This window comes from Rutidosis leptorrhynchoides, chromosome 6, assembly GCF_046630445.1.
Source record: "Rutidosis leptorrhynchoides isolate AG116_Rl617_1_P2 chromosome 6, CSIRO_AGI_Rlap_v1, whole genome shotgun sequence".
Lineage (NCBI taxonomy): Eukaryota > Viridiplantae > Streptophyta > Magnoliopsida > Asterales > Asteraceae > Rutidosis > Rutidosis leptorrhynchoides.
Window position 1 is genome coordinate 357,564,344 of NC_092338.1, and position 17,744 is coordinate 357,582,087.

A 17,744-nucleotide genomic window follows, 5' to 3' on the forward strand; every position below is an offset into this window, starting at 1 on the left:
AACTAGACCTTGGAGAATTGAAACCAACCAGAATAAGCATACAACTAGCCGATAGATCAATAAAATATCCTAGAGGGATAATGGAGAACATGCTAGTTAAAGTTGGTACTTTAGTATTTCTAGTAGATTTTGTTGTTTTGGACATGGAAGAAGATTCTCAAGTTCCTCTCATATTAGGAAGACCATTCTTAAACACGGCTAAAGCAATGATAGACGTGTTCGGTAAGAAATTGACCCTAAGTATAGAGGATGAGAGTGTTACCTTTTCAGTTGATAGAGCAATGCAACAACCACAATCTGCAGATGATATATGTTATTATATTCAAACTATAGATGCACATGCAGAATTGTTAGAAGAATTTCCAGAATTACAAGGAACAGGAGAATGTTCTTTAGGAGAAGGTAATGAACCAATTGATGAAGCTGAAATGTTAGCTACACTTATAGCTAATGGATATGAACCAACAACAGAAGAAATCTAAATGCTAAAAGAAGAAAACAGATATCGATACAAATCATCGATAGAAGAACCACCGAAATTAGAGTTAAAGCCACTTCCAAACCATTTGGAATACGCTTATTTACATGGTGAATCTGAATTACCTGTAATAATATCGTCTTCTCTTACTAAAAATGAGAAATCACAACTCATTTCTGTGTTGAAAGCCCATAAACCAGCCATTGCATGGAAGATTCATGATATTAAAGGAATAAGTCCTTCGTATTGCACACATAAAATCCTTATGGAAGAAGGTCATAAAACGTATGTGCAACGCCAATGAAGACTAAATCCTAATATGAAAGATGTAGTTAAGAAAGAGATTATTAAACTGCTAGATGCAGGTCTAATTTATCCAATCTCTGATAGTCCATGGGTAAGCCCAGTTCAATGCGTGCCTAAGAAGGGTGGCATGACTGTCATTACAAATGAAAAAAATGAGCTTATTCCTACTAGAACTGTAACAGGATGGCGTGTGTGTATTGATTATAGAAAATTAAATGACGCCACCAGAAAAGATCACTTTCCCTTACCTTTCATTGATCAAATGTTTGAAAGATTAGCCGGAAATAGTTACTATTGTTTTCTAGATGGATTTTCCGGATATTTTCAAATTCCAATAGCACCCGAGGACCAAGAGAAAACCACATTCACGTGCCCTTATGGTAATTTTGCTTACAAACGCATGCCATTTGGACTTTGCAACGCCCCTGCAACCTTTCAAAGGTGTATGATGGCGATTTTTCACGACATGATAGAAGAATGCATGGAAGTTTTCATGGATGACTTTTCAGTCTTCGGTGATACATTTGAATCATGTCTAGTTAATCTGGAACGAATGCTTATTAGATGCGAACAATCAAATCTAGTACTTAATTGGGAGAAATGCCATTTCATGGTTAAAGAAGGCATCGTTCTTGGTCATAAAATTTCAAAAGAAGGAATTGAAGTGGATAGAGCTAAAGTAGATGTAATTGCTAAACTTCCACATCCCACCAATGTTAGAGGAGTTAGGAGTTTTCTAGGGCATGCCGGTTTTTACCGACGTTTCATAAAAGATTTTTCTAAAATTGCCACTCCTATGAATAAACTCCTAGAAAAGGATGCTCCATTCATCTTTTCCGATGAGTGTATCAAATCTTTTAATATTCTTAAAGAGAAACTCACTAATGCGCCGATCATGATAACACCAAATTGGAATCTACCATTTGAACTAATGTGCGATGCAAGTGATTTTGCAATGGGAGCCGTTTTAGGACAAAGGATTGAAAAACGATTTCAACCTATATATTATGCTAGTAAGACGTTACAAGGAGCACAAACGAACTATACAACTACTGAAAAAGAACTCCTTGCTATTGTCTTTGCTTTTGACAAATTTCGATCATATCTCGTTCTAGCAAAAACGGTGGTCTATACCGACCATTCTGCTCTTAGATACCTATTTTCAAAACAAGATGCTAAACCAAGATTAATCCGTTGGATCTTACTCTTACAAGATTTTGATATTGAAATCTGAGATAAAAGAGGAGCAGAAAATCTCGCCGCTGATCATCTTTCTCGTCTTGAAAATCCTGAGTTAGAAGTTCTAAATGAATCGGCCATACAAGACAACTTTCCTGATGAATATCTATTGAAGATAGATTATAAAGAAATTCCATGGTTTGCAGACTATGCAAACTATTTAGTATGTGGATTCCTTGAAAAAGGATTATCGTACCAAAGACGAAAGAAATTCTTCAGTGATATAAAACACTATTTTTGGGAAGATCCACATTTGTTTAAAAGTTGTCCCGATGGAATAATACGCCGATGTGTATTTGGAGATGAAGCTAGTAAAATATTAAACCATTGTCACACAGGACCAACAGGAGGGCATTATGGGCCTCAACTAACAGCAAGAAAAGTTTATGATGCTGGATTCTATTGGCCTACAATTTACAAAGACGCACACCTTCTTTGCAAATCCTGTGATGCTTGTCAAAGGGCCAGAAAAATAAGTCAACGTGATGAAATGCCGCAAAATGTTATTCAAGTATGTGAAGTATTTGACATTTGGGGTATTGACTTTATGGGTCCATTTCCAAAATCTCATAATAATCTATATATACTCGTAGCCATTGATTATGTATCTATATGGGCAGAAGCACAAGCTCTCCCAACTAACGATGCACGAGTTGTAGTCAACTTTTTAAAACGTCTTTTTGCAAGGTTTGGAACACCGAAAGCTTTAATAAGTGATCGGGGTACTCATTTCTGTAATAATCAACTTGAGAAAGTTCTTAAAAGATATGGAGTAACTCATAAAATCTCCACCGCATATCATCCACAAACAAGTGGACAAGTTGAAAATACCAACCGAGCTTTAAAACGTATTCTAGAGAAAACCGTAGGATCAAATCCGAAGGAATGGTCCATTAAATTGGAGGATGCACTCTGGGCTTTTAGAACAGCCTACAAAACTCCAATTGGAACCACACCTTTTAGACTTATTTATGGAAAAGCATGTCATCTTCCAGTAGAAATTGAACACAAAGCATTTTGGGCTTTGAAGACATGTAATCTTGATTTACATGAAGCCGGACGTCTACGATTAAGTCAACTAAACGAATTAGAAGAATTAAGACATGAAGCATACGAAAATTCGTTAATCTATAAAGAAAGAACGAAGAAATGGCATGATAAAAGAATCAGAAGTTCAAAAGAATTTAAAGAAGGAGACAGAGTTCTTCTTTTCAATTCACGATTCAAGCTATTTCCTGGAAAATTGAAATCAAGATGGTCTAGACCATTCATAGTCAAAAGAGTTTTCCCATACGGAACGATAGAATTAATAAATTCAAATGGGATTGAATTTAAAGTTAATGGTCACAGAGTTAAACATTACATACATGGTCCGATGGAAGTTGACAATGAAGTTAATCACAATTTCGATACCACAGCTAACTAAGTGTGGGGAGAATCAAGGGGTTTATGTATTTCTATTAGAGTTAGATTGTCTGTTTTCGTGTAGTTCTCAAAAATGGAACCCGAATGGTCTTTCCCTAGCAGACCCTAAAGAACTAGTCTTCTCCCCCCATTCTGAATTTTTGTTTTTTTAGGAAATGAAGACTGCCTGTGAACTAAACCATGGTCTAATGCTACACGCTTTGATCACTAAACGTAATAATGACACACTACCGAGTGAAATAGTATCAGTAATCAGAGAAAGATTGGACGGAGTTAGAAAAGAATCCAGATGCGAAGATAATAAGTTACAATTTGGTAAAGGAAAATCAAAATCCGCAGCGAAAAGAAGAGCACGACACCTAGAAAGATGTCACAAATGCGGAAAATGGTCACATGGAGGTAAATGTTCAAATAATCAAACCTATTCAAACACTGAATTTGTTACTTTATGAAGAGACGGACCGTTCATATGTTTAGAAGAAAAGACACTGAATGCTCGAGGTTACGCCTATGTAGCTATGGAAAACCAATTAAACCGACTATCTTATGAATGGGATAGATCATATAACTAAGAAATCTATTTCACAGGTATGTTTGTACAGTTTTTATTTTTTTTATTTTTAACCTTTTGATAATAAACGCTAATTTGTTCGCTATAAAGTATTAAATTGGTATTGAATAAAATTAGGTTTGGCGACCAAAATTATTGATATCATTCAAAAATTTATTACATCACTGCGAAATTTAACGTTTATTCTTAAGGTATAAATATCTTTAATCAATCAACCCAAAATATTTCAAAAATTCGTCATGAGTTAAATTAGGTCTTGGAACCGAAATTACTTTACCGAAAAGAGGGGCGCATATTTTTGATAATATTTGATTGATTAAAGTGGGATAAAAAGCCAAAAAGATTTTTAATTTTATTTTTACCATGTTTTTAAAATTAATATTTAAATCTTAAATTAATATTGTAAACTTTGTAAAAACAATATTTTTAAAATTGTAAATATTTGAAAAATTAATATAAGTTTGGTGTGAATTTATAATATGAATTTTTAAATTAAGTTTGGTGTGAATTTTTAATTTTTAAAATATGAATTTTTAATTTTATGCATTTCAAATTTTTAATTTTTAATATTAATTTTGAATTTTATATTTAAGTTGTGTGAATTTAAAAACAAAAATTTACTTTATCTCATTAAGTTAAAAATATGATTTTTAAAATTCGTCGTGAGTTGAAGACTAGGTCTTTGAACCGAAATTTCTTTACCCGAGGGAGGGACGAGAACTTTTATTATCATTATTTTTAATCTTATTGAATTAAAGTATGCCAAAAACATTAAAAAACCCAAAAATCTTAACTTTTAAAACAATCGCTACAAAAAGACAAATTTTAAAATTTTGTCGAAGGACGGACTAGGACATCGATCCGAAACGACCTCGTCCTAAATAACAAGGGAAACAAAATTTTAAAATTAATTACTTAATTGTTTTAATTAGTATAAGATGTTATAAAAAAAAAAACAAAAAAAAACAAACTCCGCGAGTCGCGGAGTTTGAAGGGTAATATACCGCGACTCGCGGAGTTCCTAAAATCCAGAAAAAAAATATAAACGCAGAACTGATCAGTCCCCAACCCACAACACAGAAAAAACTGCGAAAATACTGCCAAAAAAACCCGCAAAAATACCCCCAAAATCACAATTTTTAACCTTTAATCATCAAATCTTTTACTAAAATCATGTTGAGAAGGATGCTATCAAGGAATTACTCAAGAAAAACGGTAAATTTCTACACCTAAACACCATTTAATCCGAAAATTAGTGTTCTTGAGCAATTTTTTTCTCAATTTGATTTTGATGCTTTTTAGTGTAATTATGCTTAAATTGCTTATGTATTATGCTTGTATAACCCAGATTGATGCTATTTAACATGATTAGAAGCCTTAAACTTCAAATTTTGAGTAATCTAGGGTTTGTGTTCTTGAGCAAATTTGGGGCTCTTTGATATAAACAGGTTATGGCCGATTTTTGTCATGAATTGTTGCTAAATTAAGTAGTGTAACATGTTTAGGTAGTTAAATGATCCAAACTTTGAGCCTAAACATGATTTTGAGAATTAAAGTGGACTTTTTCAAGTCTAAAATTCATGAACTTGATTTTTGAAAGATAATGTCATTTGAAACTTGTTTAATTGCTAGTAATGATTATTTTGACATGTTATTTGAGTTAAATGCTTATGAACTTGGCGAACATTTTCGTATATGCTTATTTGAAAAAGTGTAGATTTGATAAAAATATGAAAATGAGCTTAAGTTTGATATAAATTAATCATGTCATTGTAATTATTTTGATTGATGATTTTGCTGACACTAATGCATATTTGGATGCACAAAAATTGTGTTTGATGTGTTTTGCAGACTGAAAGGGGTGAATCTTCATCCCAAGCTCGCAATGCTCCTGCTGAGAATGCGGAACAACAGGAGGTGGATAACTACTACAAGCAAGATATACCTCATCCAGTCATGACATTTTCTGATATGCACTTGGAAGATTTGCACCCGAACCTGAGATTTGACAGACTTTGGATAGATTATCCAAAATACCAAAGGGGTTTGCATACTCTTCATTCTAAAGTTGTTGAGGTACCTAGGGTCATAGAATGGGGACCATTAGAAGCTGTAGAATTGGCCGGGCCAATTAGGGAATTACTTGCACAGAGATATGGTAATTCTACTTTTAACGACTGGGTACGTTTATTCACCATGCGTAGACCTGTATATAAAGTATGGTGTGAAGAATTGTTGTGTAGTATAGAATTAAATGATCGGGTAGCTAGTTTAACCGATCGATCTTTTATTAGATTTTTGTTAGGAGGTTCGATGCGCCACATGTCTTTACTAGACATGGCTCAGGCTTTACGTATATATACGCCTGAGGAGTTAGCATCTACCGATTGTAGAGGGTTGATACTAAATGGTAGAAAGATAGATGAAAATTTTGATACACATGGTGTATGGAGTCAAATGACAAGCCATCACCGATTCAAAGGGGGAAATTACTCTTATTTGGATATAGATAGAGCTGAATTAAGAGTGATTCATAGGTTTTTAGCTAATTCGATTACACAAAGAGGTAAGAACAAGGAAAAGGTAAATGAACAAGATTTGTTTTACCATATGTGTATTCGAGACCCACAAAGCGCTGTAAGTATACCTTATTGTGTGGGTTATTATTTATCAGCTATGGTTAGGGGGATGAGACCGCATAGCATAATAGGAGGTGGTATTTTTATTACTTTGATTGCTGAATATCTCGGTGTGGATATAAGTCGGGGGGGATTATTAGTCGAAGAACCAGAACCCCGCGATACAATAGGTTTAAATGTATACCATGGTGCGAAAGTTTTGAAGAGGCGAAATAACGCCGCAGTACAATACCATGGTAGACATCCACAGGTTGAGAGAAACCAACAGCAAGGTAATGTAGGAGGGGGAAATGAAATGCAAGAAATGCAAAGATTTATAGCTTCACAGGAGTACGAAAATGCTAGACAGAGAGCATTTGAAGATTGGCAAGTTCATCAAAACCAAATCATAGCTCATTGCCAACATATAGGTAGAAACTATATTCCTACTCCAAAACCCATATTCCCTCCCTGGTCTATAGAGATGCAACCACCGTATCCTACGTATAACCCTGCCGAAGCATTTTATAGCACCTATGGTTATGCATGGAACCCTTATTGGTATCAGTATCATCCCTAGTCTACTTAGTTTTATTTATTTTGTAATTTGTAATGTTGATACGTTTAATACTTATGTTAATATTGTAATAGTTTTTATAATTTTCTAACTTTTATTCTTAGATTTTAATAATTTTTGAATGTGGGGTAATATACCAAACTTCAAAAATATGTATATATGTTTGCAGTTTATCTTATGTACACAACAGGGTAAAACAACGCATTTTCAAAGACTGGCATTAAGTTCAGCAAAAGCAACTAATTTTGACGACAAGATGCAAAATATATGTGAAATAACAACAAGACGGAATGAACAAATGATGTGCACCATTTATCATTCAGCAAACAAACGCCAATATATTTGGAAACTTTGGTAAAATTTAATCATTTTCACACAAATCACCCTCAATAATTTAAATTGTTACTGATTTCTTGCAAATGAGGGCATTGCAAGATCTTAAGTGTGGGAAGGGGTTAAATTCTTTCGGATTTTAAAATTTTTATCTTAAACACTGGGTTACCATTAAAAATACTAGTAAAGCAGTAGTTGTATTAGAATCTAGTGCTCTCTGATAATAAAGAACAGCCCTAGTCTTATATACTGACTACCCAATTCTAGTAAAATTTTTCAAAATTTTCAATTAAATGAACTCAAAATCATGTTTATACATATTTATGAACGATAAAACTAGGTTTTAACACCGAAATTATTGTAACCTCGGAAAGGACATAAAATGAGGAACAAACCAAAATGTTAAAATTCATTTAAAATGGAATAGAGGACAATAAAAAGGAAAATAAAAGCCAAGTGTGGGAAAATTCTCCAAGTTATTCAAAACATATATCACATATTTTTGTACAAATAACTGAAAATACTTTTGCTTTGGACTAAACTAAAAAGTTTTACCTGATTTACTGTAAGAAAGATGGATCTACACGATGAATCAATTCCATCATTAAAAGGAAGTAAAGTCTTCCGAAAAAGACACGCGCTTCTTGATTTAGGTCAAGAAGTTGTCGTCCAGACCAGCTGTAGGTTGACGAAAAATCTAGAAAAGTCATCATTAAAATCAGCAGGAAATCCACGGACCTCAGCATTAAACAGGGTCGCCAAGTGGTCAGATTTATCCTAACCATGAGAAGGATTTATCTCGTAAAATGGGGGACACCATGCAAATTAGCTGGATAAGACTAATGAATCAGATCCCCAGAAAGGATAATCTCCTTAAAAGATCAAAAATCAGCTTTTAAGCCTGATATTACTCAATCCTTGAGATTGACCTTAAAGATTGAGAATTACAAACTCATGGAATTCAATGATATCTAAACTCGAGCTTGAACGAGAAAATATTTTGATCAAAATTACAAACCGATTTGTTTTCTGAAAACCCTATTTTCAATGCGTTCATTACCATTGAACGTAAAATTCTAGGAATTCACCTGGAATTCATTAGGTCACCTGAACTAAATCGGGTGTCAACCGTAAGAACGGTGGTTGCATAGTGGTCAAAGACAGGACCTTGTGCCAGACCGAAAAATCATAAGGGTGAGCTTTACTATTGCTCCTACCAAGGATAGTAATTGCGTCCGACACGTTATAGACCATAATTAAAAGCATGTCAGGGGACATTGCCTTAACAGTTGCTTGTTCAACGCTTTCCTTTACAACCGAACGGTAGTTTACCGAAAGGTAATATACGGGACAAGTAAACTGGACGTGTTGCTTTCCAAATACAAGGTTAGCAAGTGGGTGACACAAAACCGCAAGTTTTGAGTTAAAATTTTCAAATCTGAAACCCACCAAACCAACAAAAATATTTTGCAAACACCGGTAAAGGGTTATTCCGGAAAACTTATCTAGGGTAAAAACTAGATTTAATTTTCAAAAGATCAAATGTTTTCATAAAGATCCAATTTCCTTAATGGATCTAAATTTTTATAGTCATGTGGGACTGTAAACCATATCGTTACTACCATTGTTTATACCGCCGTATAGAAATCACTGATGTACAAAGTGTGAAGAATAAAGAAGTGATTCTAGTATTTCAAGACGATATTGCTTGAGGACAAGCAACGCTTAAGTGTAGGAATATTTGATAATGCTAAAAACGAACATATATATCCATCCTCTCTATATCTATACGTAAATATTTATATTTATATTTTAATTTTAATTTTAATTTTAATTTTAATCCTAATAATAAGGGTATGTTAGCGAATATTATAAGGGTGTAAGTCGAAATTCTGTCCGTGTAACGCTACGCTATTTTTAATTATTGTAAGTTATGTTCAACCTTTTTAATTTAATGTCTCGTAGCTAAGTTATTATTTTGCTTATTTAATCCGAAGTAATCATGATGTTGGGCTAATTACTAAAATTGGGTAATTCGGCTTTGTACCATAATTGGGGGTTGGACAAAAGAACGACACTTGTGGAAATTAGACTATGGGCTATTAATGGGCTTTATATTTGTTTAACTAAATGATAGTTTGTTAATGTTAATATAAAGATTTACAATTGGGCGTCCCTATAAATTACCATATACACTCGATCGGACACGATGGGCGGGGTATTTATATGTACGAATAATCATTCATTTAACCGGACACGGGAATGGATTAATAGCCACTAGAATAATTAAAACAGGGGTGAAATTATGTAAAAGGACACTTGGCATAATTGATAACAAAATATTAAAATCTTGGTTTACACTCAGTCGACATCCTGGTGTAATTATTAAACAAAGTATTAAAATCTTGTTATAGTTTAAGTCCCCAATTAGTTGGAATATTTAACTTCGGATATAAGGATAATTTGACGAGGATACTCGCACTTTATATTTATGACTGATGGACTGTTATGGACAAAAACCAGACGGACATATTAAATAATCTAGGACAAAGGACAATTAACCCATGGGCATAAAACTAAAATCAACACGTCAAACATCATGATTACGGAAGTTTAAATAAGCATAATTCTTTTATTTCATATTTAATTTCCTTTATTTTATATTTAATTGCACTTCTAATTATCGCATTTTTATTGTTATTGTATTTAATTGCACTTTTAATTATCGTACTTTTTAATTATCGCAAGTTTATTTTATCGCACTTTTATTATTCGCAATTTCATTATCGTTATTTACTTTACGCTTTAAATTAAGTCTTGTATTTATTTATTATTTTACATTTGGTTTTAACTGCGACTAAAGTTTTAAAATCGACAAACCGGTCATTAAACGGTAAAAACCCCCCTTTATAATAATAATATTACTTATATATATATATTTGTATTTTTATAAAAATAAACTAATATAGCGTTAAGCTTTGTTTAAAGATTTTCCCTGTGGAACGAACCAGACTTACTAAAAACTACACTACTGTACGATTAGGTACACTGCCTATAAGTGTTGTAGCAAGGTTTAAGTATATCCATTCTCTAAATAAATAAATATCTTGTGTAAAATTGTATCGTATTTAATAGTATTTTCTTGTAAAATTTAATAGTATTTTATACCCCTCCGCTACGACATCAGAACTCAAATATATACAGATGCAAGTTGGGCTGGAGAAAAAGGGGATAGAAGATCTACATCCGGATTCTTTACAATAGTCGGAGGTAATTTAGTTGCATGGAAAAGCAAGAAACAAAAGGTTGTTTCTCTATCAAGTGCAGAATCAGAGTTTAGAGGGACAGCCAAAGGAGTTGTAGAAGCATTGTAGACCCGAAAACTACTAACAGAGATCGGATTTCCACCAGAAGATAGCATTCAGATATTATGTGATAACGAAGCAGCCATTGCCATATCAGAAAATCCAGTTCAACATGACCGAACCAAACATGTGGAAGTTGATCGACATTTTATTAGACAAAAATTAGATGATGAAATCATTTCTCTTCCATCAATCAGATCCGAAGATCAGCTAGCTGACATCCTCACCAAATCAGTCAACGGAAGACTCTTCAGCGAAGTTCTTAGCAAGTTGAATATTGAAAACCCCACTATTCAACTTGAGGGGGAGTGTTGAGATAAAAGGATCAGAACAGATTTTCAGCTCAGGCTAACGGCTATTTCTTTTTTAGTCAAAAGTAGATTCCCTCAAAAGTAACAAAACTCCATTCCAATAAAGGAATTAGCTGTTACTTTTTCTATCTTATAAATAGTTTAGCTTCTAATTGTAAACATATAACAATTTAGCTTGTATCAAAAATTATCTATCAATACAAACTATCAATTTTAGTTTAAACAAAAGTAGCCTATTTGCATAACCAGTTATATATTCATGCCATTTCTAATAAAATCAGGAAAACATTACTTTGCAACAACATAGCAAACGAAATGCTATATAATCAAACATACAACCAAACACACAATGAAAATCAAACAATGACACTAAAGATGTACAGTAACTCAGAGGAGAGCATAAACCAAACAAATCATATCCACAACCAAACACAATGAGAATAAAACAATGACACTAAAGATGTAACTCAGAGGAGAGCATAAGCCAAACAAAACATATCCTTGAACAGTACCGTACTACAGACAATAAAATCCCCCCGTGATAATGACATATCCGAAGACGGACAGCCTCCTACACAACATGAGCAATTGAATTACCAAGATCATCTAATATCTTAAAAAAATGTACAGTCCAAAGTACGCTGTCGATTAGCTTAAAGAGAAGTAGTAAATTAGTTAATAATGTTTCTTAATAAATAAGATTAGCTTAAAGAGAAGAGGTAGTAAATTAGTTATTCTCCACAAGAACATGCTCCATTGTTGAAGCGATGGATCCTCCAATGATCAACAATTACAACAATTGATCTTCCAACTATCTTTGAAATAATCTTGAGTGCATCATGGCAATCACGACACACATAAAGATTTTTAATTATACGTACTGGCGAACGGGCTGGAGTGGTCAAAAGAAGTAGAGACAAAGCACGTTTTTCATCATGTAATAAAACATCTTCCTCTTTGCTTTCTTGGTCTACATCAGAATGTACAACTTTAGTATACGGAACATACCCGGCTTCCATCATCACCTCTTTTAAACACCTAAGTACACCATCTATAGATTCCTTCTGGTCTTCTAAATCGCTCATTTTAAACAACTTCTTTATTTTTTTATTTTCTTTTTCTTTTGCGACATTTGAAGCTTCTTCTTCATCTTTTATTGGTATCAAACCTGCCTTAGTCTGTTCATCTAGACGGGTGGGATCTAGAAGCTCGATAAGCTCCAAACACCGGTCTCCAAGCTGAGTATCCCCATGAACACGACAATTACTCATCAACGTTTCCCAAATTTCAACACTTGGTTCCATAGGCATTTTTTCAATAAATTGTAACGCCTCGTTCAGATATCCTGCACTCCCAAGCATATCTACTACACTCCTATAATGATCCAACGACGGAACAATATCATAATCCTTTCTCATTGATTCAAAGTGCAACAACCCCTCTTTCATGTCTCCTACAACACTACACGCAGTGAACACACTGAAAAAAATCTGACTATCAGGGTTCAAACCGATTCTTTTGAACTCGGTAAACATATCAATGGCATCTTCACCATGCCCGTTTCTAGCAAACGATGTAATCATCGTATCCCAACAAGTAACACTCCTCAGCGACATTTTATCGAACACCTTGAGCGCATCTTCCACTGACCCACATTTTGCATACATTTCCAAAATCCTATTAGGGTTTTGGTTGAATTGAGGTTCAGTTTGGCAGTGTAAGTGAAATTTAGAATTAGCTTCTGAAAAATCCAAACTATTATGAGTTTCGTTAGGGATTTTGAAATCATTGGTGGGGGTGTAACAGACTGTGCTGTAATTTTTAAGTGATAAATAATAACTTTTGCGTAAAGTGTTAGTATTACTTACCTTAATATAAGAATTTAGGGTTTCAAGTGTTCTGCCTATCCTATGACACATCGCTTCTGCTGCGGCGGCGGCGGTGGCGGGCGGTGGAACTAGAAATCTCAAATAAGGAGAATTTTTTATAAGGTGGTCAAGATGTATGCGTTGGAGTGAAAAGAGTATGGGGCCCAATAGCTATTTGTCTAGGTAAAAGATACCAATAAGTTTATGAGGGTAAAATAGTCTATATACTACAAAAATTAACCCGGAAAGCTCTCAAAAACAGCCTTGAAAATGTTACGAAACACTCGGCCAAAGAACTTGTGTGAGTGTGGTGAGTGGTACAATCATTTGCATCGAGTGTCACTCATTCTATGGTACTTTACATGTCCTGTTAAATTACTTTTAGTTGTTATTTCGTAAAATGCTCAAAAGTATGTCACATGATTCGTGACAAAAGTTAGACCAAATATTGAGTAGACACGTGATTTTTAAAATAAAACGATATGCCTTGTTACAAAAGCTAGACCAAATATTTTGTCTTTGATGGTTTCTGAAGCTCGGAAGTCGGAAGAATCTAAGTCACTTAGTGCTTAATGTTGTTACTTGTACAAATAATTAGTGTTTAATTATAAATTATTTAGTCAATATTTGATGTACCATATGATACTGAATTGTTTTAATACTCGTATAAGTAGAGAAATGTTAGTGATGATACTCTATGTGTGTTAACTTCATAATTGATATTGATGCAATTAGAAAAATGTCAATGGTTGTGCACTTGTGCTTGTTCTCATTTAAATTCATAAGTCGTACTTTATTTGATACCAGTATTTGATATTATATCATACTATGGTTGTTCTATATTTACTTAACAGTTGATATATTTTTTTTTTTTGGCAAAATAACGAAAACTCATATAGAAACGAAGTTGTTTTTCAAAGGAAAACGCCATCAACAAAGAATACAAAGAAATGGGGGAAACAGTAAAGCTCGCACCTAGAAAGCAACGAACTAAACGAAGACTATCTATAATCGAGACTTCCCTAACAACCTGAATACCCGATGATCATATATAAGTGATGCTATATCGTGTTAATTATGTAGAAGCATGGAAATGTTACTGATGATATTATGATACTCGTTCCATCGTAGCTTCATCACTGATATCTAATACTAATCGTTTTAGGTAAAACTGGAAACATTTCACGGATTATCTATGAGTCTGTGTGAACTTCATTTGTACTTTTTCATACTTATGGGATGAAGATGAAAGTGAGATGATGAAAATTGGGGAAGATAATAAATCTATTATATGAAAAAGAAAAAGGAAATAACAAAAGGACAAATATACCTATTATGTGCCAATCACGTGTATAAGTTAACGGAAGCAAGTAAAAGCTATGATCATTTTAAGGTTTCCTCACTATCCTAATTTTTGAAACAATGTTTGGGAACCAATTATGAGATTATTTCTTTTTTAAAAAGAAAGTATCTATACTATTATATATGTGAATACGTGAGTTACATACAGATTACATAATGACATGCCTATATACAGTATGCATATGAACGAGTGCGAGATTATTTGTCAAACTGAAATTACAAAGATAATAGTAAACAAAACGAAATGGAATGACCAACGATTTACCTATGCCAACTCTATTAGACAAGAGAAGAACATAAAAGCTTGGATTGATCAACCATTAATGCCAATCAATCTTCATCTTTATATCCTAAAAACTCAATTATGAATAACTTATGTTTGTAATTAATATCCTAAACTCAATTACGAATAAACCATTAGTGACAAATTGTATTGTACAAACAACTAATGAATAATTTGAGCGCATTTATTAAAAATCATGTTAGATTTATCACTATCCATTTTATTTGTACAACAAAAATAATCACACTTTCTAGAAATAACTAGATTTATGGTCCGCGTTTCGCAGCGGATTAGTGTCATTTTAACGTTACTACATGGTTACACAGTTTTTGGCCTGAAAGTCATCGAAACCATAATATAAACACTCGATATAATCTATAATCTACTATTAAAAAAAAAAGACCAATCGAAACCACAATATAAACCCTCGATATAATCTATGATCTACTATTAACAAAAACAAAACAAAAAAAAAGACTAATCAGTTGAGGGTTACACAGCACAACTTCCTTCTCTGTTAAACATTCTTCATCATCAACAACATCCTTCAAATAAAGTTTTTGTACTAGAGTATATTACGGAGTAGCTTTGTTGCGGTTCCTTTTTGTGTGTTTTTGGTTATGCGATTCGAAGTGCAGGCAGACAATTTTTATCAAGCAATGCATTTAAAAATTGATCTTTACAGAGTGAAAATAGGCATAAAAGTCTACTTTGTGAGGCACCAAGTTGTTGCAGGGGCGTTGACAAATCAACAATGCAAGTTGGCAAACCAGCATTTTTCTTTGTTTCCTATATATCTATTGTTGTAATGGTGCAATAACAGTACTGTCAGTTTGTAGATTTGTTTGAAAATTTGTTGTAGAAGATGGAACCCAATCGTATATCGAATATTACCATTAAACCAATCACCTATTTAGCGATTGCACAACCTAAGAAACAAAGCCCTACACAATAAGGCAGACATCACACCACACCATCAGCAAAAAAAGGTAGAATAATGAAAGGAAACCATACATAAAACAGTGTGAGCATGGCCTTCGACACATTGTGAGCTGGTAACATCTTTGACTACCCATTGACTTCGAGTTTATCATCCGTCAATTTATGTACAAACTTTTCACAAATTAAGTCATCAATCTTCTCTTCACTTAAACATTCTAGATCCCGAAGTTTCTTTCTAATTTGTCCATTTGGTATCCTTTACGACAGAAATTATATACACGTTATGATAAGACTATGAAATAAAAAACTAATCAAAATACATTAGCACTTGCATATAATTGTTCAAGTAAAGAAAGTACATTACCGATCCTTGCACCAAAACTTAAAATTTGTGGAACTGGAAGGAGTGCCCGTGTTACGTACTTCACATTGTAGCATTTCATGTTGAGTCATTATGCCCGTGTTAGTTACTTGGCATCGTAGCATTTCATGTTGAGTCATTCTTTTGCTAGTATAATTAGTTGTTTACATCCACCGTATACTATATATGTAGCTTTGCCTGAAAGCTTAAATGAAATCACGTAATATTAAATATTAGGTTATATAAAAAAGATTGGTCTTGAATGAGAATAAACCAAGGAGTATATGGTAAAACTAACCCAATTTTCTGGATCTATATTCAGACCCTTAGACCATGTTCCTCAACTACAACTCCAGATGTACCATCATTATTCACCTTTTTTATATTCTAAAGCAACACAATAATTGAAGGGTTTAGTAAAAGTACATGGTCAAGCAAAAAAAAAAAAAAAAACTTCTGTGTATTACATTAGCATGTTTGGTGGCCTTTTGTTGCAACAATTCCTTTTTACAGTAGCTTTTATGAAAATAGTTTACATGATACTATTACAATCTTCTGTTATATATATAATAAATCCATATCTATATACTCTGTACATATATCGAGAAAATGGTAGCTTACCTGATATGAGTATGAGTCCAAATAATGCTATATTGATGGAAATCATTAGTAGGATCAAACCAAAGACCATAACTCTCTTATCTGTCAACATTTGTGCTTCCATTATCATAAATATTAGTCTGAATCCCTCGTTTTTTTGCCTCTAATATTACCCAAGAACTGAAAGTCAATTTCATCATGTTTTTAATTTCTCAGATATATCCCCATTTCACATCTGCAACGATAACTTTAAGCAGAAAGGTGTGTCAACAGTCCAATTTTCCTCCATAAAATGCATATGTGACGTTTCATTTATTGGTAGGCAAAATACAATATATAGAATTTTACTACAGTAATTAAAAATGTGTTTTTTACACACCTAAAACATGCACAAAAGCTACTGTGACTTCCTCACGTCTTTATTTTTAGACAAATAAAATATATTGAATTTGAATATTAATAATCTGACTAATGGTCTTCTTCTGTAAAATTTTCTCATCAAACTGAAATAACAAACTAACCAACTAAAAGAAGCGTATACCAACGTATGAGAACGGAGAGGAAAAAAGAACCTGAAAGGGCGGAGAACAACAACAATTGTTGAGGAATGGCCCAAAGACTATGGTTGTAGCAATTTTTTTATCGGGACAGTTAAAATATCATCCACTCCTACAGGTAGAAAGCACAATCTAATTCTAAAGTTAAAAAGGAGACAACCGTACAAACTGCAGAAAATAATGGAATATCAAGTAAGCGTATGTTGAAACATACTATAATTAAACAGCTTGAAATCATGTTAGTAATCTGATTGGTCGCTACTTGCATACTATTAACAAAGATTTGATATTTTTCAAGGGTTCTTCACATGGAAGAAACCTTTGTAATCCATGTATGTAATTGCTTGAAAAAAATACTACTAATACAACAATTGTAAGATCTTTGGTACATTGTTTTGTTTCAAAATTCACAGAACAACCCATTTCTAATCATTTATAATTTAAGTAAACGATCCATGTAGCTTACATGATGTCGACATACTTTATTGTTTCGACTTTCCTTTCCCCAGCCAATGTCGACTTTCAAACCCTTTGTTGCACTTCCAAAT

At 33.3% G+C, this 17,744-nt stretch overlaps 1 protein-coding gene across 1 annotated transcript; it reads right to left on the reverse strand.

The window, feature by feature from the left end:
- Positions 1–11,910: 11,910 nt before the first annotated feature.
- LOC139855605 (pentatricopeptide repeat-containing protein At4g32450, mitochondrial-like) lies at positions 11,911–13,169 on the reverse strand. The gene has a single exon (XM_071844844.1). The coding sequence runs from the start codon at positions 13,140–13,142 to the stop codon at positions 11,955–11,957; it is 1,188 nt and encodes a 395-aa protein (XP_071700945.1). The 5' UTR covers positions 13,143–13,169; the 3' UTR covers positions 11,911–11,954.
- Between the last annotated feature and the right edge of the window lie 4,575 nt (positions 13,170–17,744).

What these genes read in the sequence shown, in the direction of transcription:
- LOC139855605 (XM_071844844.1), bottom strand. Translation starts at nt 13,142, where the DNA reads ATGTGTCATAGGATAGGCAGAACACTTGAAACCCTAAATTCTTATATT.